Raw genomic sequence first — 24,417 nt, 5'->3', positions numbered from 1 at the left:
AGCTTCCTAGGCTGGCACGAGACTACAGTGCCATGCCTTCACCCCTCTAACCATTTTCAGGAATTCTATTGTGAGTCAGACTACAATAGGAAGTGGGTCCTTCCCCATAAAAAGAATAATGGTGGGTGGCTTACACCTGCAAACCTAGCTATTTAGGAGGCTGAGATTGGAGGATCACGGTTCAAAGCCAACTTAAGTAGGAGACTCTTATCTCTAATTAACCACCCAAAAGCTGGAAGTTGAGCTGTGGCTCAAGTGGTAAAGCACAAACCTAGAGCATAAAAGCCAAGGATAGAACTCGTGCCCTGAATTCAAGCTCAAAGGATGACTATACATACAAAAGAATACTATTATGTTCACTCTAGAACAGAAGGGAAATTCTTTTTCTGTTCCTTTTTTATTTCTTTTAAATATGTGCTTTAGAATGTAGGGCTTCATAACTAATTGTGACCCAGAAGTCAATTACTTCATAATGATGGAACTTTACCCAGACTTGAAGAGAATATTGTTTTGCTCTGCTGTTTTTTTTTTCTTATTTATTGTCAAAGTGATGTACAGAGAGGTTAGTTTCATACCTTAGGCCTTGGGTACATTTCTTTATATATATATATTTTATTATGAAACTGAATTACAGAGAGGTTACAGTTTCATATATTAGGCATTGGATACATTTCTTGTACTGTTTGTTACCTCCTCCCTCATTCCCCCTCTCCCCTCCCCTCTTCCTTCTCCCCCCCATGAGTTGTTCAGTTAGTTACACCAAATGGTTTTCCAAGTATTGCTTTTGGAGTCGTTTGTCTTTTTATCCTTTGTCTCTCGATTTTGTTATTCTCTTTCACTTCCCTAGCTGTTTTATGCATAATAAAACCCCAAAGTGTCCAGACCACAGGTCCCAAGAAACAGTTCACATGAAGAAAGATTGGTGCTGAGAGAACTTTTTGTGTCCAAAGAAATGAGATTCATGCTTATATACTTTATTATTTCTGAAAAGTCTTGGTTCAGCCTACATAATTTATTCTCACTTGAATAAAAACAAAACTACATCCAAAAATAGGCTTGAGTATAGCTTGCCAAGTATGACCATCTCAGTTATGACCTATCTTTAGTTGATGACTTTAGCAATTATAGCACTTTTCTTATATGTAGAAGTTAGAACTACTTTGTAATTGAACAAGTAAACACATATGGGGTTGTAGGCAAGTGTAAACAAATATATTAACTGAAGTATATTTGCAAGGGAGAATTCAAATGGTGTACTAATGTTTGGGGAATAAGAAGTGTTCTTATTCCATATTAAAGGGGATACACCTTTGTCTAAGTGACTTTCTAAAAATCCTACCATACATGAGGCATGGTGCTTCATGCCTAAGATCCTGACTCAAAAGCCTTGCAATTTCTTTATTTTCTATGAAATCTATTCCAATGGAAAATGATGTAGCTTTTCTATTTCATGGTTTCTTTTCTGTGCATTGTCTCAGTATTTAAGCATGCATTTATTTTACAACAATTATACTTTGGGACAATTATTCTTTAGTTGTTTCATGTGACCATTTTGAGTCTGAATGAGGGCAAGAACTGTATCTCCCTTGAAGTTCTTTTCAGTGCCTTGTATAAACTTGAGCACAGTCATTTGACAACTGGTTAAACCAACTAATAATATGTGCATAAATGAGAAAGAATAAAATTCACAATAAATATTGTTAAATTGATATTTCACAGGGCATGGGTTGATTAGAAACCTCATAAAATATACAACCAAACCCATAACCTATAATTAGATTCAACAATTAAGCTCAAAAGAATGAATGTGATATTATATTACATGGCTTAAACTTAATATACACATCTTGCTTAGTAGAAATGTAATAAACTTGAAAAGGAATTTCATTCACTCTTCTTTTCAATAAAGCAATTAAATGAGGCAAAATGCTGGGCACTTAAGTCTCTCAGTATCAGTGCAATGATGTGTTGAAATGGACGGATTCTGGTTACCTATTGATTATGCAAAATTAGAAAAGTATTAAGTAAACTTAATTACTTGCTGTTTCTGTTAAATGCTGTGAACAAGCTGAATACTTTAAAAGACTCTACTACCTGGCTTCAGTGGAGATGTATTCAACCACTGCTTGTAAACAACTAAATATTCAATGTGCTCAAATACCTATGAATCTTAATTCTTTCAAAAAAGATGTTCATACTAAATACAAAGAAAACTGTACCTGAGTCATTCTAACATTAAAAACCACACAAACATACAAACAATGTATTTTTTTGACCCTGATATGTCCCCAAACTACACTAATTTAAACATGTCCCACTGTTACTTACCTGGGATGAAAAAGTGCACACTAGGAAGTCTGCCTGGGAGAGAAAATGTATATCCAAGATCACACCCCGAAGTGAATTTTCTGTGTATCGATTGTGTAGTCCAGCTGACCAAGATATAGAATTATCACTAATAAATTCATAATTTGGGTACCTGGAGGGAGAAATAAATTGGCATGTTGTCACTAAAATTACAGTATCTTATCAGGAGAGAAGCCATCCTTTGATCAAGAGCTCTTGTCTTTCTAATGGCAAAGGGCTCATTTATTTAATAGAGACAGCAGTGGGGTATCTTTGGGCCTATCAGTGGAGTAGAAAGCATTTTAGAATGTGGTACATATTAAGTATTATTGGAGCCAGGCATGGTGGTGTACATATATAATCTCAGGGAAAGCAAGAGAATGGTCAGTTCAAGGCTAGCTTAAGACACTGTCTAAAAAACATATCACTGGCCTATTATACAAAAAATACATACACACATCAACATGTCCTTTTTATCAATGCATGAGGGAGTTGGCAACAGAAGAGTTCCTTATTCTCTTCATAATGAGTAGTAAGAAATTATTAAGTTGTTTTCATATTTGGTCACTGAATTTTTTATTTAGGGTATAAATATGATAAAATTTCATTAACTTTTTTCATTTATAATTTGTAATAAATCAAATTTGGACAAACCTTATGAATTTCTTATTCACTAATATTACAAGTTAATAATGTAAATAAATTAAGAAATGAATGCTTTAAAAGTGTGTCAGGCATAACAGTCTTCTCTAACTCTCTTAAACAATGATGATGGAAAAGTTATTCTAACGAATGCATAAAGACAGATTCCATGTAGATATGGCCCAAGTAATAAAATGTGGTAGTTTTCTTGAGATAGAATGTCTTTCAAAATATTAAAACAGATTTCCTTTAAAAGGTCTTCCACATGTTCCAATGATTTAGACGTTTAAATGTTCCGCAGTATCAAGTGAGCCACTGTCTTGATGCACGAGATAGGCTGTAAACTTTGGGCAGCTACATGAAAAGGGGATAATTGCAATCACTTTGTGTAATTAGTAAGAATTAATACTCTAAATGACTAAGTGTTGAGAAGAGTGCCTGACAATATTAAATAAATTTAGTAAATATTAGCAGTGATAATTAAAACAGCAGTCCCCAAATTTTATGTCTTACTACTTAAATGTCTGTTCAGTATCACCTCAGCAGTGAGGAATCTAGCAATCCCTATCTCTTTTACCTGCTTAATTTTTCTTCATGTTTGTCAGTTGACATAGTTATTGTTTTTTTTATTGCCTACATCTATTTTCTACTTCCATCAGCTCTAACTGGAATGCATTATCTATAAGGGGAGACACTTCATCTGCTCTGTTCATAGTATTATTATTGTCAGCACCCAGAGGATCAGGAGTATAATAGAGGATAAATGTGTATTCCTGAAAGAATAATAGTTCTTATTTAGAATCCTTGAAGCACTAGGAGTCACTTTACATATCTATCTCTTAAACAGTATTTTCCAAAGGTTAGGGTCACACCTTATTTTTCTTCATATGTCAGTAACAAGAAGTCTGAATAATGGTATGCCCATAAATACATATACAAGTGAGTGCTACATCTGTTTGGGATTTTATCCAAATCCCCTAATAGCTGCTTCAAATTTCTTGTCATTTTGCAGCTACCATGGAGCTTTTCTTCATTGCCTCTGTAACAATAACTGTAAAGGCTGACTAGTATTCAGTGTTCACATGTATTTGACCTTATTATTTTTGACCTTCTGTCCTTCTTGGCTCAGAATCAGGGAGATGAAGAAAATTCCACATTTGTTCTATAAGAAAACAACCTGAAATATGTTTAGTATGATTCCTACGAAGCTACATACCCAGGTATGGGGCAGAAACAGAAACAGATACATCTGAAAATGCTGGAGGTGAAAGAGGGGGGCAAAATCCTTGGATAAAGGCTAACTTTGCCAGCATGGTTTGGGTACTCAGTGAAACAAAGAAAAGATACAATTATTGAGGAGTGATGTTAGTATTAGCAGGTGCTCTCCCTACCACTTGAGCCACACCTCTACTTTTTTGCAAAGAGGCCCCTCTCTAGAATTAAACCCCAAAAGTACTTCAGTTCCTTAGACCTTTCTATATATTCAAAAGATGGCTCCTTGAAGAATACTCAAAGTGGAAAAAAAATGAATAATGGAAGATGTTGCATAAGTACTGTACAAATACTTCTTGTGATTTGCCCATAAGTATGTCAGCAGTGGAATTCTTCTACCTTGAAGTTACAGAGGTGGTAATGTTATATTTTTCCTTTTCTCCTTTATAAAAACCTGTTTTTATCATCTATAAAATACTAAGCTGCAGTTATAAACTACTACATCAAGATTAAAAAAAAAAACAAAACACGTTTTGGTGGTGGTCCTGGGATTTGAACTCAGTCCATGGGCACTGTCCCTGAGCATTTTTTTGCTCAAGGCTAGCACTCTATCATTTGAGCCACAGCTCCACTCCTGGCTTTTTGGTGATTAATTGGAGATGAGTCTCATGGACTTTCTTGCCTGGGTTGGCTTTGAATAGTGATCCTCAGATCTCAGCATCTCGATATAGCTATGATTATGGGTGTGAACAACTGGTGCCCAGTAGGGCACTTATTTATGCTGTAATTACTAGCTGTATGTATACACTCTCTACCAGCTGGCTATTCTGTGAGGCAAAAAGCCACATGTCATCTTTTATTTGCCTTTGCATTGCTAGTGCTCTATGCTTGCCTCCCACGTTATAGGAAAAGAAATAGTAACTATACCATTTATTACTAAGTCTTCATTTTACAGGGCAACCAAACACTACAAAAACTTCTGAATGTTTTTTTCTTGCCTCTTTACATTTTAATATACATAAAGAAGAACTCCACATTTTTTATAAACATAATTCTTTTATTACTTTCGGAAAGACAGGGTCTCACTATGTAGTAGCTCAAACTTGTCTTAAACTGTCAATCCTCTTAACTCTGCCTCCCAAGTGCTGAGAGTATCAAGATAGGCTCCAGCCACCCAGCAGAGTTTTGGGGGTTGGTGTTACCAGGGTTGAACTTGGGGCCTTAAGCTTGCTAGGTGGGTGCTCTACCACTTGAGCCACACCTCTGGTTCTTTTGCCTTATTTTTTTCAAGCAGGGTTTTGCTGCAGCTGGCATTAGACTGCGATCCTCCTCCCTCCTTCCCACATAGCTTAGATTACAAGTCTGTTAGCATGCCCTGTTCGGCAAAATGAGGTTTTGCTAGCTTTCTGGAAGTCTTGAATCATGATCTTCCTGATGTATCATCACAAGTAGCTGTGATTATAGGATACCATACCCAGCCCAACATGGGAGATATTAAAGGCTTGTTTATTTCTTATTTCACCCTAATTTCTGCTATCTTAGAAAACAATATTGGATGCTGGGCACTGGTGGTTCATGCCTTTAATCCTAGTTACTCAGGATGCTGAGATCTGAGGATCGATATTCAAAGCCAGCCCAAGCAGCAGCAAAGTCTGTGAGACACTTCTAGTGATTACCATGGTTTCCTAAAACAGTGACAGAGAGTTTAATGATATGTCTAGGTATCAAACTAATTGTGGGAGGTATAAAAAGCAGAGTTAAGTTAGAATAGTAAGACACTTAAAAAAAATAATGGGGAGGGAGGAACCAGAAAAAAACAGAGAGAAACAGCATTTAAATGTCTGAGAATATCTTAGAAATGACTTAGAAAATAGTGAAAGTATTTCCAAAAAGGAAAAAAATCTGCATGAAACATTACCACTGTATTTATAAAAGACTATACAGAAATTGCTGTCTAGACAGTCATCAGGACAGGAATTGAAACTGGGGACTACAAAGAGGACATTCAAGTTTTAGTGTTCCCAAAGCACATGTAGATACTGCCAACTTTACTACAAGAGTTGCTTGTATACGAATGTTATACTCTCCTACAGGATCAATGCTATAAAATGTTCATATCCTTTAATGTAAATAGTTCAGTCTAGAAAATAAGGTAGATATTTTATGCAAACTCTGTATCATTGTGTAGACATAAAAACTGGAAGAGAATGAAGGAAAGGAAGGCATTGTCCAAAAGGAAATGTACTTATTACCTTACTTATGAAATTGTAACCCCTCTGTACATCACCTTTATAACAATTTAAAAACTGAGCTGGGTGCTGGTGGCTCACACCTGTAATCCTAGCTACTCAAGAGAATGAGATCTGAGGATCCTGGTTCAAAGCCAGCCAAAGCAGGAAAGTCTGTGAGACTCTTATCTCCAATAACATACTCAGAAAAAGTAGGAAGTGGCACTGTGGCTCAAGTGGTAGAGTATTAGCCTTGAGCAAAAAGAGCTCAGAGACAGCACCCAGGCCCTGAATTGAATCCCCACAACTGAAGAAAAAAAAAAAAGACACAGGAAATAGTCTTACTGTCCAGTATTAGGAGAACACTTGGTCCAGTGAGCAATGGAAGATCTATACAGTGAATACAGTAACAAAAAATACTTTTATATTGTATCTCTCTAACACAAAAATACTGAAAGCAGATGGGAAAAAGATATTCTATGCAAATGGAATGTGAAAGAAAGCAGTATCTACATTTACATCAGAAAAAATAGACTCTGGATAAAAAACTATAAAAAGAAAAGGCGAAAATGTAATGTCAAAGAGGTCAGTTCTCATGTAGTTATAAGTGAGCACAAACATCAGAACACCTAAATACACAAAGAAAACAGACCCAAAAGAAGAGCTAGCTGAAATATAAAATCAAGAAATGTCTAAACCACACTTTTATTTTTAATACTGAAAAGTTCTAGATATAAAATCAGTAAGGAAACACTGAATTTTGTGTGTGGTTAAGACTAACCTAATAGATACTATGTCCAAAAGCAACAGAATACACATGTTTCTCAAATGCACACAGATTATATATCAGGCCATAAAATCAATAAATTTTAAAAGGTATGATATGAAGTATTTTTTTCTGCCATTAGAAGAAATAAGTGCAAATTAAACAACACGGTCCTGATTATCCAATGGGTCAATGAAAAAAACTAAAAAAAATCGTGAAACAAATGAAAAAGGAAGAAAGCATACTAAAACTTACACAGCAAAAGTGGTCCTAAGAGGGATGTTGCTAGTAATGAATATGACATAAAAATAAATAATTTCATGTTCCATTTAAAGGAATCAGAAAAAGAAAAAACTGATTAAGCCCAAACTCAGTATATGGAAGGAAAAAAAATCAGAGGAAAAATAAACAAAATAGAGATAACAAAAGCAATAAAAAATATCATAGAAGATGATTTTTCGAAAGAGACAATCAATAAGCCTTTAGCTAGATTAAGGAAGAAAAAAGGAAGATATAAATTAAATCAGCAATGAAAAGAAAGATTACAACTGATAAAAAAAAAGAATTAAAAAGGATCACAAGGGACTACTGCAAGCAAGTATACATCAACAAATTGGATATCCTAGAATAAATGGATGAATTCTTAGAAATTCTACCAAGACTGAATCGAGAACAGAAAATCAGAACAAACAGAACAATAATGAGTAGAGACAGTAAATTTATAATTTAAAAAAGTCTCTCATCAAAGAAAAGCCTAGGACCTGATGATTATACTAAATTCTACCCAATATGAAAACACTAATACTGCTTTTAAACCCTTCCCAAAAACTGAAGAGGTAGAAATACTCCAAAGTTTTTTTCCCCTGGATTGTGGAGCTTGAACTCAGGGCCTGGGCACTGTCCCTGAGCGTTTTCACTCAAGGCTAGCATTCCACCTCCTTAAGCCACAGTGCTATTTCTAGTTTTCTGGTGATTAATTGGAGCTAAGAGTCTCATGGACTTTCCTGTCCAGGGCTGGCTTCAAATCATGATCCTCAGATCTCAGCCTCCTGAGTAACTAGGATTACACATGTGAGCCACTGGTGGCCTGGTAACACACTTTTTTTGTTAAGAATCTTGCTATGTAATTCTGGCTAGCCTCTAACTCATGATCCTTCTATTGTGACCTAATGACTGCTGGAATCACAGGTATGTGCATCCATGTCCAGGACTACTTCCCAACATTCCACAAGGCTAGTATTACCTTAACAACTAACAAAAGTCAGATAAGAATATTACAGAAAAAGAAAAATTCAAGACTACATTGCAGATGAACCCAGACATAAAAATCCTTCACAAAATACCAACAAACCAAATTCAACATTAAACAGATAATCCAAAATGATCAAATAGGATTTAACTTAGCAACCCAAAATAGCTCAACATATAATTCAACAAATGTGATATGTATTATAATAATGAAGGACAATAAAACTACATCATCATCTCAGCTGACAGGAAAAAGCATTAGATAAAATTTAGTATGTCTATGACAAAAGCACAAAAATGAGTTGTAGTTTGGAGAAGTATACTCAACACAATAAAAGCAATACTTGAGAAGCCCACAAATATCATACTTAACAGTGAAAAGTTGAGAACTCTTTCTTTAAGATCAAGCACAAGAAAAGAAACAAGAGGGTGAAGAGGCACCTTAAAGGTTAAAAAAGTGTTTGAAAACCATATATCAGGTAAGAAACTAAACTCCAAAATATGTGCGATGTTAATATAAAATACCAGATATAGTTTGGTTAGGTTAATAGTCACCCATGGTGTGGACACTTGATCTTTTAAAAAAACCTCAATAATTAGCAATAAAATTTTGACAAGAATCACAAGTTATGTGAATTAAAGATGATTTTCAACTAAAAGACAATCCTGCTTTCTGACCATCAATTTGTCTAACTTACTTTGTTTTTGCCTCCTTTAATAAAGAAGGGTCATCAGTGGCCAAATATACTCTTTTCTTATCCACCTGCATTCTGCGCGCAAGAAGCTGGAAGTGCTCTTCAACATGCACCATGTACTCCTCAATGGGATGGAAGGCTGCTTCTGTTCCCACTTTGTCTGTGCGTCTGACATGGACTCTGGGGGAGAAATTGAGATTTTTCTGATAATGTTCATACTCATTTGGATCTTGGGGTATATTCAAATCATATCTCGTCAAGGGGGCATTCATGGGCATCTTAAATAAATTTTTATTCATTTTAACCATTAGAAAAAGTAGATATTAAAAGGATCCTCACAGAATATATTTGTTAACACAGATAAAATAAAGCTTTTGAAGAATGCTTTCTTATAGACACAATAATTAGTACATCAGGAATAAAAGGGGACTAAGGTAGTGAAATGCCCACAAAGAAATAGGTATAAATTATAAGGTTTGTGAGACCAAAACAATACCAGGATTCACAGGTGCATTATAAAACATTAAAGATACTGTTTATACATACTGATGCCAAAGGGTTTTTTCATTATCTTACCCTGTAGAGTTATTATAACTGCCAACTTGTAGAATTTAAGGTTGTCCCAGGAAAATACAGCCTGCATAGGTTTTTCCTTTGGCACAGTTAAGGCAGGCAAATTTTTTAAAGATTTGTTACTATTTTATGTTCATGGAGTAGTTCAAGTCCTTTTGATATGTTTATCATGAATTTCCTTTCTCTGCTTCACTTTATGGACTATGTAGGCAGATATTATAGTCCTCATCTGTCCTATTAAGGAAATGTCCTAAGATTATAAAATTAGGAACACAGATATGCATTGTCCTGCACTGCATAAAGCATTGAGTTCTATTGCCTTTTCTTTCCATCTTTGTGCTTCTAAAGTGATCAAAGTGATTCTAGAAATCATCTTGGAATATAAGTGGAATAAAAATTTCTTTAGAAATAATAATAGCTCAAGTTTGTTTTCACAAGTAAAGACTGCTTAAGTCTGCCTTCCACCTCCAATTATAAAAGCACTACTGTGTAGAAAAAGTAAAATAATGACTTTATAACCTTGTAGGCTCCAGCATACATACAGGCCAAGCTGAAGACTGCTTTGTTTACATTATATATTTCAAGTGGGGTTCTGATTTCACTGGGGTTACAGTCAAACTCCTGACTGTTCTTTCCTTTGCATTCCAGACTATAGTCCAGATGTGAACATGATCACAGGAACACCTATTCTGTTATCTTCTCCTTCCCACACTCTTCTTAATCACTGCTTCTCTACAGAAATTGGAATTGTTCAGTGTGCTCCACAGAGATGAAGTGGGGCAGAAAGAGTGATTACAGTGAATTTCAATGAAAAGTTTCCCGAGAAACACTATTTAATATTCTGATTTCACCACGTACTTTCTTTAGCTCCAACATTTAGAACAGAGAGCAGTAATTTCTCTACATACAAAGAGTAAGACACAAAGGAAGATGTGGAGCCAGAAATGTGAAAACAAAACGAAAGGAGAGCTGTAGTATAGGAGGAAAAGCCAAAGGAAAAGGGGCACTAATGAGCAATTTCTGTGCTGTTCTAAGTGAGCAAAGGAAGAATAGTCTTGTGTTCTAAGGTCAACTCTAGAACCTTTGTTCTTTGGTGGGATTATAAAAATTAAACTCTATTGTAAAGTTCAGAATACAAGGCAAACATACACAACCCTGCTACTTTGTATGATTATTTGTGAAAAATAAATCCGATTCTTACCCAATAACTGGATGTTTGAAACCAAGCTTCTTGGTGGCCTCTTCTATTTCCTTTTCCAGCCAAGGCTGTGGGCGAATCAAGTATTTGACAAACTGAGACACCCACCACACTGCAGGATCACCATGGACTCTTACAAGCCGGTCTGCGAGGTCTTCTGGCACAGCCAAGGGTAAATAGGGAGGACGAGGATGAAGACTGTCTACAATGGGGAGTTCGACCACTTGAACATTTTTGTCCTTTACTTCACCTGACAGAATATCAAAACATAGTATCACTACCCTACATTCCTTATATGGCTGCCATACAACAACAACTCACTCTGGGGGCATTCTTCCTCTTAACAACATTAAAGAAGTGGGGGTAGTTTTCACTCTAGAGGAGAAGTTAAGTAACTTGTTTAAGGTACCAGAGCAAAAGTATCAGAGCTGAATTTCACATGCAATTGGTCAGCCTCTCAAGTCCATGGCATATAAGAAAATAAATATCATGCTGTTGTTGTATTATCACTTTACACTCTTAAGTAAGGATGTAGCTAGTACTCAAAATACTTAATCAGAGCAAAGCCAGATTGCCAGTAGATGCAAACAGCCAGACACAAGTCATTATTTTGTTTCGGAATTAGAGGAGAAAGTATCCACAAAACCTTCAGCTTGCCATTATACCAAATGGTTTTTGCATTGCTTTCATGACAGCACAATGACTTGGGGCTATCTAAAGATTACAATTATAAACCAAGAACCTAAATCTTTTGAGAGGGAAAAATAAACTTTTTCTAAAGTATTTTTTTCTTGGGCAAAATAGATCTATTGTATTTTCAACAATGGTAATAATAAAGCTGCAATGCTTGATATTAAAGTTCAGAGATTAGATGATAATTTTTTGATAACACTTAACTTGCAGAATTCCTCTGTACCCCACTGCAGCTGTTCTATCAAATTTATAATGTAAAGAAAAAGCCACAATACAATAGCACCTTAAGAGTTGACTTTACATATTAAAGATTATATAATAGCCTAAAAATAGAAAGATAAAAGCAGATAGCTTTTACTAACATAAAATGTATCAAGTTAAAAATTAATAACAGAAAACATTAGCCTAAACATAGAAAATAACTCCAGTTAAGGCATCATAGTTCATAACAAATTAGAATCACAATCACTGGACCATTAAAGAAAGCTAGGTCAGTGGCTCAAGTCTATAATCCTAGCTACTCAGGAGTCTGAGATCTGAGAATCACAGTTTAAACCTAGCTTAGTGAGTTTCACATCAGTCCAGCACAGTGAGACTTTATCTCAAAAACGCAAAAAACAAGTAAGCTTTAGTATAACTAAGAATTAAAAACCTTAGAGTTATATTCATTTCATCTTTCATATAAAACTAATTTCAAGATTCTTAGGTCAAAATTCTTGAACTATGACTGCATGAATAAATGATAACAAAACTTTTACCATCAGTATTATAGTTCATCTAGGGTGCTTATTGAGAAAGAACTGGTGCCTTTATCAGATGAGGCAGTATAATTAAGAGTGTGTGTGTGGGTTGGGGGGAAGAATGAGCTCCATTTTAAATTAAACCATTACAATCTCCCCTGAGGCAAGGAAAAGAAGGGTACTTATCCTGTGTGGGGATAAATCATAGAAGTAGGGTGCGTATGAGAAAGAAAAGCATGCATGAGGCATGGAAAAGACAGTTCTTAAAAAGAAAAATATTTTTAAATGCAATACGGCCCCTAACTTCATCCATTACAGTGCATTCTGCTATCGAAAAGTGAAAGCAGTATTAATAGGGTTGCCTTTTATTTGTGACTTCTTCCTAACTGGAAGAAGTAGCTCCAGTATAAGTAGCTCCAGATTCCACTTACATGAAAGTATTATCATGACTGCCTCACAGCCTCAATTTCCTTGCAGTTAGCCCTAAAGACAGCTTTTAGAAAGAAGCAAAACTATACCAACACCTTCAAGATAGAGAATTTAGCTTTTATTTTATTTGGTCTTTCCTTAACACGTGCAAATATTTGTTGAACATTACTACAGAACAAACATGGTACTAATCAGCATACATGGGATGACCTGCTTCTTGCTATCCAGTACAAAACTATTTATAACCAGACCTGATATGTGTGCACTTATTTGTTGAACATTACTACAGAACAAACATGGTACTAATCAGCATACACGGGATGACCTGCTTCTTTCTATCCAGTGCAAACTGTTTATAACCAGACCTGATATGTGTGCACTTAATTCCTGTACTTGAGACAAGCCGAGTCTGAGTTTGAGGCCAAGCTGAACTATACCTACTGAGACACTCTCTAAAAAACAAAAACAACAAGCCAAAAAACAAACAAAACTATTATAAAATATTTCCCAAAAACTCTACCCAGACTGTCTACAATGAAAAATAAATATAATAAAACACTACCACCAACAACAAACATGCTATCAGAAAGACATTAATACCCAACTGACTAGTAAAATATTAAAGAAAAGGTATTTATATTTACAAATGGAGGTACTGATAGAAAATAAAAGTTGTCTCTCCAACAACAATGTATTCTTTCCTTTCATTTTTCTCCCTCCCCTCTCTCCCCCATTCCTTCTCCTCTCTCTGTCTTTCTCTCTCCCTCCCTCCCTCCCTCCCTCCCTCCCTCCCTCCCTCCCTCCCATTCCTTCTCCTTTCTCTCTCTCTCTCTCTCTCTCTCTCGTTTTTTTAAAACAATGTTGAGTATCAAACTCAGGGCCTTGTGTATATTACGCAAGCCCTATCACTGAGCAACATTCTGTGTTAAAATGGTATGTATTAAAATGAAGGAAAATAGCATAGCACATGCTATCTTTTGATGGTCTAGGCTTTTACTCCTTTTACTATATAATAATTATTTTCTATTCTAATATGTATTCAAAAGAATTTTAATTTGGAAGTGGTCACAAAAATATTCCTATTCAGGGGCTGGGGAAATGGCCTAGTGGCAAGAGTGCTTGCCTTGTATATGTGCGGCCCTGGGTTCAATTCCCCAGCACCACATATACAGAAAACGGCCAGAAGTGGCGCTGTGGCTCAAGTGGCAGAGTGTTAGCCTTGAGCAAGAAGAAAGAAGCCAGGGACAGTGCTCAGGCCCTGAGTCCAAGGCCCAGGACTGACCAAAAAAAAAAAAAAAATATATATATATATATATTCCTATTCAATATTTAAATTTTAGTCATTTGTATGCCATGGGGACATGGCTCAAGTGGAAAAGCAGTGTTTCACCCTAGACACTTGAGAAGTAGATACTGGGAGGGTTATGGGTTGAAAAATAGCCCAAACAAACAATGAGATCCCATCTCAGCCAGGAAGATGGACATGGTGGTGTGTATGTCATCCTAGGAGGTATAAACAGAACTAAGGCCCATGTGGCTCCGACAAAAACATAAAGCTATCCAAAAAATAGCTACAGCAAAAATAGCTGGGCTATAGCTCAAATAGCAGAATATCTTTTTGGCAAATGTAACCCCATAAAAACTAAAAACTGATTTAGTTTCTAAAACTTAAATGGATTTGCTTTATGTTCACTATAAATACAAATTCAGTGAAATTAAATCTATTAAATTACATATATATGTGCACGCGTGTGTATGTGTGAGTATATATGTATATATATATGTAGAGAGAGAGAGAGAAAGAGAGAGAGAGAGAGAGAGAGAGAGCACATTATATTAAACACTAAGTAGACACTATTGTTTTGGATGGCTCTGAGTCCAAGCCAAATTTCTGTTAAGAAAAAGATCAGTGGCTAGGGGCCAGTGGCTCATGCCTATAATCATAGCTACTCAGGAGACTTAGATCTGAGGATCATGGTTCAAAGCCAGCCTGGGCAGGAAAGTCTGTGAGACTGTTATCTCCAATAAACTACTCATAAAAAGCCTTGAAGTGGCGTCATGGTTCAAGTGACAGAGCACTAGCCTTGAGCACAGAGGCTTGGGAATAGTGTCCAGGTCCTAAGTTCAAACCTCAAGACTGGCGAGAGAGAGAGAAAGACAGAGACAGACAGACAGTCAGAGATAGACAGAGAGACAGAGAGAGATCAGTGAGGATTTATTCATTTGCTTGCTTTATTCCCCTAACACCTCCTGTGAATTTGAAACAGGTTGAGAAATAAAGAGGAATAGAGTAGCAATGAAAATACTATCTCTGCAGCCAGGAAGAATGAACTAAAGAGTAATTTTGTGGTTTCGATTTATGGCATCATGAGTTTGCTAATAGTTCCCACCCTGTCCTAAGCAGCCTTGACCAACCAAAGCCTACTATGTAGTATAGTAGAGAAGAAATATGTCTCAAGAGTGGTCCACAACAAGGAAGATGTTAACCTAGAATTCTAGCTACTAAGATGCAGAGGATCTGAGGTTCAAAGTTGGCCCAGGCAGAAAAGTTACTTGAAATTGCATCTCCAAAGTAACCAGCAAAAGCTAGGCTGAAAGCATGGTCCAGGCAGTAGCGCAACAGCCAAGCAAGCAAGTTCAAGCCCCAGTACCAGTAAGCCCCACAAAACAAAATGAAACAACAAAACTAGAAAAGGCTGTGTTTTGCATGGTTAGTTCCTCTTTCCAAACTCACATGAGTTGGGTAACCAACCAACTACTTCCTTCCAAGTGGAGGGAGGAAGATAAATGCAAACAGCAAAAAAAGTATTTCTGTACTTATATCTTTTAAGGAATAGAATTGATTTCATTTCTGAAGAAATTTTTCAGGAATAAAGGATTCATAGTAGTACTGCCTACTTCCTCCCCTTGAACAATCCATGTGAGAGAGCTATTAAGATATTTGGAGCCAGGCACCCCTAGCTCATGCTTGTAATCCAAGATACTTGGGAGGCTGAGATTGGGAGACTTCCTGGGTCCAGGCCAGAATGGCCATACACACATGTGAGGTCCCTCACAACCAATCTTTACTCTTTAGGCACAGTGTTCCCACCATCCTTTCAGCTATAGGAGAAGGTGAGGCTGTGAGGACCAGAGGTTCAGGTCAGTCAGGTCAAAAAAGTCTGCAAGACTCCATCTCATCTCAACAGAAGTAACTGGGAATGTAGTGTACACTGTCACTGCAGTCAAGATTAGAAGTGCACAATCAGCAGACTGCAGTCCAGGCATAAACCCTGGCAAAAACACTGCAAAGAAGGGCTGGAAGCATTGCTCAAAGTGGTAGAGTTCCTGCCTAGCAAGTGGGAAGCCCAGAGTTCAAGCTCCAGTGTTGCTAAAAGTAAAAAAGAAAGGCACCTGATGTCCAGCTGGGTCTTTTGACATATATTTTAAAAAGCTGAAAAAGTAAGTTTCTCACTGTGTGATTAAATGTTGAATGTATGTTCATGACACTATCTAAAATGTCAACAAAGATCATCTCTCATCATTTGCAGTCAATTTTAGAGTCTAAGAAACACTAATTTATTTAAAACTTTTCATTTTATAGAGGAAACAGACTAAGAAAGGTTAAGTGAAATTCTCAAAGGTAAAACATAATAAAAAGGCCAGGATCAGATGCGAGTGTTTATTTCATTATTTACACTGCTGCCTACATTTTTTGAAACCTACATTAAAATTTTTTACTTTCAGTTCTTCATCATATATTTATGTGGTGCAATGTGATGTTCTGATCCATGTGTACACTGTGGAAAGGTTCAATCAAGCAAATTATCACCTCACCAATGTACTTTTTGTGAACTTTAAAATCAAATGCTTGTAGCAATTTTGAGTAACACAATATAGTCAGTCCTCTATAGCTGCAGGTTTCTACCCTTCAACAAACTAGATATGAAAAAGGGTTGAAAAGGGGCTGGAGTGTAACTCAGTAGTAACAGAACACAGTAACATCACATGCCTCACGTAATGAGGCCCTAGGTTCAATTTCCAACATGGCAAAAGACAAAAACCAAAAATACCTGCATTTATGCTTAACATGTACAAACTTTTTTTTACTGTTATTTCACTGATTTCCCTAAATAATAGCTATAACAACTATTTACATGAAGCATTTATATAGTATTAGTCATCTTCTGAATCCCAGAACCAATTGACAGAGACATACCAAGGTGGGAAACTACATTATTCTTAACTGTGGTCATCATACAGTGCATTATTATTCCAATATTCTTCAGACTCTTTCACCAACATCACCCTTTTCCTCTTCCCTCCCCTTTGTCACTGGGACCAAAGTAGGCCAAGGAGGACCCCAGATGAAGAAGACCCCAACATGTATACTAGTTTTGTGATGCTGTTTTTTTTTTGTTGTTGTTGTTTTTTGCCAGTCCTGGGCCTTGGACTCAGGGCCTGAGCACTGTCCCTGGCTTCTTCCCGCTCAAGGCTAGCACTCTGCCACTTGAGCCACAGCGCCGCTTCTGGCCGTTTTCTGTATATGTGGTGCTGGGGAATCGAACCTAGGGCCTCGTGTATCCGAGGCAGGCACTCTTGCCACTAGGCCATATCTCCAGCCCCTGTGATGATGCTGTTTTAAAAAAGAATATCAAATTGGGAGTCAATGGCTCACGCCAGTAATATTAGCTACTCTTAAAGGCTGATATCTGAGGACCTCAGTTCAAAGCTAGTCTAAGCAGACAAATCTGACAGACTCTTATCTTTAATTAACCAAAAGGAAGTTGGAAGTAGAGGTATCGTTCAAGTAGTAGAGCACCAGCTTTGAATGAAAACGCTAAGCAGGAGAGTGAGGTCATGAGTTTAAGCTCCAGTTTCAAACACAAAAAAATCAGGACATGTTTGGGTAAAGACCAGTGACGTTTATCAGTAAAGCAAATTGATGGAGAGGGCAGTATACACTCAAGAGATAGATGATGCAGATACATGAAAAGTGGTGTACTAAGTGTTTTAATATTAAGTGTATTTACACCAGGGAAAACAGAGAAGGGGCTTTACTGTTCCTTTAGCCAAGTCCTTCTTTGTCCTAGGTACCTAGTACATCTTAATAATTCCTGTTGCTATAATACTCCTATATAGGTTATCAGTTCCGCCTATAGAAATTAAATCTGAGAAGATGGCTAATTCTGGGTCCTTGCAAAATAGACTTCTACTGAATGTTACTATCATTCATTACATCTTCTAGATCAAGGCCCAAGAGTAAACCAGTTTTCTTGAAAATGAGCAGATACACAATAAACTGAAGTAAGGACAAAGGTGAGAAAACACAAGTCGTCTTTTTTACTGCTTGTTATTGTTCAGTGAAGAACTGTGAAGCTTAAACATTAATATAATGTTTAATTATGAATTACTAGTTTCTGCTTCCCATGTTAGGTTTCCCTATTAACATTCCCACCTTAACATTAGTACTGCTTCTATTCACTAAAAACAAACTATCTGAAAAAGAAATTGAGAATCAATCAGTTCCATTTACAATAGCACCAAATAAAAATTTTAAACTTAGAATAAATTTAATCAATATGGTAAAAGATCTGCATACTGAAAAGTATAAAACACTGATGAAAGAAACTATATCAATCACAAATAAATGGAAAGACAGCCCATATTCATAGATTGGAAACATTAATTTTATTAAAAGTCACAGTATTCAAAGTGATTTACATATCAGTGCATTCCCTACCTAAACTCTTATTTTTCCAAGAAACAGGAAAAAAACTCTCCTAAAATTTGAATGGGAACTACAAAATACTCCAAATAACCAAAGCAATCTTCAGAAAGAAAGGTAGGGAAAGAACAAAACAAAAATTAAAAAAGCTGAAAGCATCATGCTCTTTGATTACAAATTATACCACAAAGCTATCAAAATAATATGGTGATGCTGGGCACTAGTGGTTCACACCTGTAATACTAGTCAGGAGGCTGAGATCTGAAGATCATAGTTGAAAGCCAGCTTGGGCTTAAAAAAAAAAAATCTGTGAAATTCTTGGCTCCAATTCACCACTAAAAGTGAAATTGTGGCTCAAGCAGCAGAGTGCTATTTTGAGAACAAAAGCTTGGGGACAGGATCCAGGCTCCGAATTCAAGCCCCAGGACTTGCACATACATACATACCTCACACACACACACACACCTATGGTGTTGGCATAAGACAATAACAGCAATGAAACAATACACTGGCCAGTGTAACAGGACCAAAAACTGTTAAATAAATCAATGTATCTATGGATAGTTGATTTTCAGTAAAGTGTCAAGAACATACAATAGGCAAATCGGTTCCTTCTTTCTTCCCTCACTCTTTCCCTCCCTCCCTTTTTGCCTCTTTGAAAAATAGGTTTAAGAAAACTAGATATCCACGTTCTTATACTATATACAAACATTAACTCAAAATGATGAGAGGATTTAAACATAAACCAGAAACTGTAAAACTACTAGAACAAAATACAAGTAAAGCTCTACGACATTGGTTTGAGTAATGATTTCCTGGACAGAACTCCAAAATCACAAGCAACAAGTCGAAATAGACCAATGGGATTGCATCAAACTAAAATGCTTCTACATAGCAAAGAAAATAAGTAACAGAGTGAAAAGACAATTTTAAGACTGGAAAAATGTTTGCAAACCATAAATTAGATAAAGAGCTATCTCCAAAATATTTAAGGACCTCAAAAGCAAAAAGACAACTTACTTAAAATAATATGAACAAAAGATTATGAATGCCCAACAAGTATATGGAAAAATCACTAGCATCCTTAACCATAAGAAAAATACAAATTAAAACAATGAATTACTACTTCATACCTACTAATAAGGTATAAAAATGTTGGCAAAGATGTAGAGAAAAAGAAACCCTTACACACTGTCAATGGCAATGTAAATCAGTATAACTATTTTGAAGTCTACATTTAAAAAAAAAAAAGCACTTAAGTATGGCTCCTTTGATCAACCAAGGGAGTCCTGACACTAGTACTCAGAATCAACCTCCCCGAAGAGGATGTTGTATATGCATGAATCATACATAATCAGTGTCATTTAGCCTGAGCTTTATACAATTGATTGCTCAGTTCAGCTTGACTTGATGCGGCCATTACTGATTATTTCAAAGATCTCTTTTACTTTTTGTAGAATTGTGGATTGAACTCAAGGCCTCATGCTTGATAGCGCTAACCCCAGCATCACCCAAATTTATTATTTATTCATTTTTAAAATTTTTGTTGTAAAGGTGATATACAAAGGGGTTGCAGTTAAATAAGCCAGGGAATGAGTACATTTCCTTTTGAACAGTGTCACCCCTCCCTCACTCTCTCCCAGTTTTTCCACTCCTGATTTTTCTCTGCCCCCAAAGTTATATAGTTAATTTTTAACACAGTGTTTAGTGGGTTTCATTGTTGAACTGGTTTACCTTTTGACCAATCGTTTTTGTGCAAATCAGATACACTTATATACAAGACATAGGGTAAAGAGATAAAAGACAGTCACAGAAGGGAATGAACTGTGTAGACTGCTATTTAATTATGTCCAAGTGTAATTATTTGTCTTTTTCTATCCAATGGGTTTACTTGTAGATTTATAGGCATATTTTAGTTATTACAAATGAGTGAAACTATGTAGCCTAAGTTTCTTTGGGTCTGGCTTACTTCACTTAGTATAATTTTTTCCAAGTCTTTCCATCTCCATACAAATGGGGCAATGCCATTCTTTCTGAAGGAAGCACAGAATTCCACTGTGTATATATACCACATTTTCTTGACCCATTCATCCACTGAGGGGCATCTGGCTTGATGCCACATTTTGGCTGTGGTAAACAATGCTGCAATTAAAACTGTGCTGGTAGTTTTAGTGTAGCTTGATTTGTGGTCAACTTCTTTTTGCTCAAGGCTAACACTCTACCACTTGAGCCATAGTGCCATTTCCAGCCTTTTCTGTTTATGTGGTGCTGAGAAATTGAACCAGGGCTTCATGCATGCAAGGCAAGCACTCTTCCACTAAGCTATATTCCCAGCATGTTTAGTCTTTTGAGGGATTTCCATATGCTTTCCAGAGTGGTTGAACAAGTTTATTTTCCACCAACAGTCACAACCCAGACAACATCTGTTACTGTTCATTTTCTTGATAATGGCCATTCTAACTGGGGTGAGGTGGAATTTCAATGTTGTTTTAATTTGCTTTCCTTATAGTTGGAGATGTCAAGATGGCCCAATTTTAGTGCTACCTCCAAAATATCGTCTAAAGGTTGTACTCCCTCAATTCATACATTGAAATCCTAATACCTTATAAAAGTGACTGCAGTGAGCTATTCTATTCCTATCACCATGTGAGTACACAGCAAGAATGAAGACAATGGATGTGCCAGTGCCTTGATTTTGCATTTTGTAGCCTCTAGAACTGTGAGAAATAAATTTTATCATCCCACCAAGTTTGTGGTATGTTTTTACATTACTTAAAAAGAATTATGTAACTATTCTTGTTAATAATCCTGTTTTATAAAGCCACTCTTTTTGCTAAGGACAAATAAGATAGGGTTTTCTATACACTTAAGAGTCTTCTGCCAGGTGCTCAGCTCTTTGAATTGGATGATGAGCAAAGATTCAAGCAGATATGCTCAGAGAAATCTCTTCTTGGACAGTCCCATTTAAAGGAGTTATTCAGTCATCATCCATGTAACAGAAGACAGGGAGACTAGTCCTAGAACTAGCCAATTTGAATTGTCCATCTTTACTAGGCTCAGTAGAAAAGACTTGAGAAGTTTAACATCTACCATGAATGAAAAGATTCTGATGTAAAAAAAAAAAAAAAGGCATTTCAGTGGCACACCAATTTTTGGTGCCAGTCTGAGATTCTCCTGCACTTGCTGTCATCTTCTTTCAGTCGATATTCAGCAGCGTTAGTACTCTGGCTTCAGAGGAAAGCTTCCAGAAATCACAACTCATAAACTCAGAATAATCAAGACACAGGTCTGGAGTAGGCCTGAGAAAAATCTTTGCTAAGACCTCGTTACCTGGAACTTACTTTTTGCATATAGGGGAAAGGAATTATGAACAACTTTTTGGTGATTCTAAACTGGAATAGCTAGCTTCTTTTTAGACTCAAACTTCCTAAAGAACTTTCTCTCTTTAAGTAGAGCAGGGCAGAGTAAGGTTTTTAAATTCCCTTCCTATGAGTTTTTTGAATGATTATAGTTGCTAGATACCATCATATTCAATAGTCACTTTAAGAACTACGCAAATTGTGAAGATTTATGGACTTTTGACGGTTAGGAAGACATCAAGCAAAATATACTAAGGCAAAGTCTATTTATGTAGTATCTTGCCTTGTAACATAGTGATGAAGACTCCAGACTGTAGAATAACAAAAACTGATATTCAAATCAGTTACCACTTAACAGTTATGTGACCTTGTCTATGTCATACTTCATCTCAATTTCTTCACCTGGAAAATGGCATTAGTAATATCATCTTACTCATTTGTAAAATGGGATTAATAATGAAACCTTACCTATGAATGATTAAAGCAAAGGATGAAATAATAACAGGTACTGAAACTGCTTTTGCTGAAAAATCATTGATCCAAGCAAGGGCTTAGACCCAAAAGCAGGATAAAAGCTTGGCATACCTGCTTCCATTTTGTATCTATGTTCGTTTTGGGGAGGGGGAGGGGGAGGGGGAGGAGGAGGGGGGAGGGGGAGGAGGAGGAGGAGGAGGAGGCGGGAGGGGGAGGGGAGGGGGAGGAGGAGGAGGAATTGCAGGTAAAAAGCTGAGTATAATACTCCATACAGTGTAATTCTTTCAAAAAAAAAATTTGTATTGAGGTCCTATCTGCTAAGTAGTTCTCAAGAAGCCAGGTATAGTCTGGTCTAGGATGAGATTATTTGTCAAAACAAATTCTCTGAAAAACATATGACAGTGCTCCATTTTAGTGAATACTTTATGTCCAAAGTGTATCTTTTATTCATGCTGCTTATAACAGGCAATAAATCAACAAGCAGCCTTTATCTTTTCCAAATATTCAGCAAATCATCAAACTGAATAGGAATGACTCAAGTTATAGTTACAAAGACTATCTGGACTTCTGGGATTTACACTCTTTTTAAGAGTATCAGCCAAAGATTACTAATTAAATTATCAGATTTAATAGAGAAGGCAAGAGTAAAATGCAATCAGGTCTGAAAGTAACTAGTTATGATGAGACATCTAGTGGCATGGTGGGGGTGAGGGAGCAATGAATATATAGGTGGCCATTCAAAAAATAAATACATAAGAGCTGGGAATGTGCTTCAAGTAGTGGATCATCTGCCTAGCAAGAAAGAGGCCAAGTTCAAACCTCAGTTAGTATCTCTAGATACAAAAATAAAACAGAACCTATTTTTTTAAAGCAGAAAACTCTAGAGATATATGAGGTCTATTCCCTTGGTGTTTCAATAATGAGAATATAAATATTCATATTCATATTTAAGGATAGAGATCTGCTTCATTTAAAATGCAGGACAAAGACATGATATTAAAATGTCAACCTCTGGGCTACTTCTCTTTTGGTTTTACTGTATCTGATAGAGACCTCTTGTATTAAATGAGCAACTGTCACCTGTCATGAATTCTATCACTGCTCTACTAAAGCAACAACTCAAGACTATTGCTACTGCCTGTTTGAAGGCTTCAACCAATTGAGTGAAAAGTTTTAAAATTCAATCATATGAAACTGCAGTGTTTGCACCATTCTTAGAAACTAGCATATCATACTGTGGGAGTGATCGGGCAGCATTCTTACAAGGGGCTTGCTGTTTTTACTAGCAACAGAAATGCTTTGCAAAGGCAAGTAAATTTATGGTTCACTGCCTTCAATGACATTTTGACAGATTTAACTCTGGGCTGGGAACTAAAACAACAGTTAATGAAAAATACGTAGCATCTTAGTAAGGCATATAGTTTAGACAAGGCAGGCAGGACAACGTCAAAAGAAAAGAAGAGCAAAGAGGTTTTGATCCTGCCACTAAATAGGCTCCTTGTGGTCATCTTGAAATTTTTCTTGGAAAAAAATTTAGTTATTTTTTATATGTGTAGATACAGAGATAACAATATAGACAGATTTTTAAGATATAGATAGAGATATCTTTATCTCTATATGTACAATTTTTTATCAAGAGGTTGTACTCTTTTGAAGATTGTTTATAAAGGAAATACTGCCAATAATCTCTGATAATTAGTAAGATCACATAGTCAGTCTATGGCTAGAAGTTTAGAAGAGTTTTTTGTTGTTGTTTTTATTTTTCAATTAGGTTAGTACTTCTTCTTAGCCAGAACCTCTAAGCCCAAAGGACCCAGCCCAAAGATACTATAACAGCTTCTTTCACTGGCAGGACAAGAAGTAGAGAAACAGAAAGCCATGGGAAGGCAAGGACTTAATTCCATCAAACGTAGAAAGAGAGTTAAACTCCCTTTCCCATAGTCTCTTAATGAAATTCACAATCCTTCTCTCAGGTCCTTATTCCTTCAGTATGTCAAAACTCCTTCAAATAGCCAACAGGAGCAATCTAAACGGAATAGACTTATTCCCTGAGAATCCCTGAAAGAGATGCCTGTGTAGGCAGGGTCTGTCCTCAGTATCTCACAGC

At 36.4% G+C, this 24,417-nt stretch overlaps 1 protein-coding gene across 10 annotated transcripts in view; it reads right to left on the bottom strand.

Moving 5' to 3' along the window:
• The window catches only part of Fut8 (fucosyltransferase 8), a 171,646-nt gene that overhangs the window by 5,396 nt on the left and 141,833 nt on the right, over positions 1–24,417 (bottom strand). For all 10 annotated transcript variants that reach the window (XM_048361753.1, XM_048361759.1, XM_048361756.1 and 7 more), the window contains 3 exons: positions 10,912–11,158; positions 9,141–9,317; positions 2,329–2,479 (listed from right to left, as the gene is read on the bottom strand). In XM_048361753.1, the coding sequence (XP_048217710.1) occupies positions 2,329–2,479; positions 9,141–9,317; positions 10,912–11,158 (575 nt within the window). The remainder of the gene's footprint in view (positions 1–2,328; positions 2,480–9,140; positions 9,318–10,911; positions 11,159–24,417) is intronic.

Source organism: Perognathus longimembris, chromosome 14 (assembly GCF_023159225.1).
Source record: "Perognathus longimembris pacificus isolate PPM17 chromosome 14, ASM2315922v1, whole genome shotgun sequence".
Taxonomy (NCBI): Eukaryota; Metazoa; Chordata; class Mammalia; order Rodentia; family Heteromyidae; genus Perognathus; species Perognathus longimembris.
This window is presented reverse-complemented; position numbering and strand designations above follow the sequence as displayed.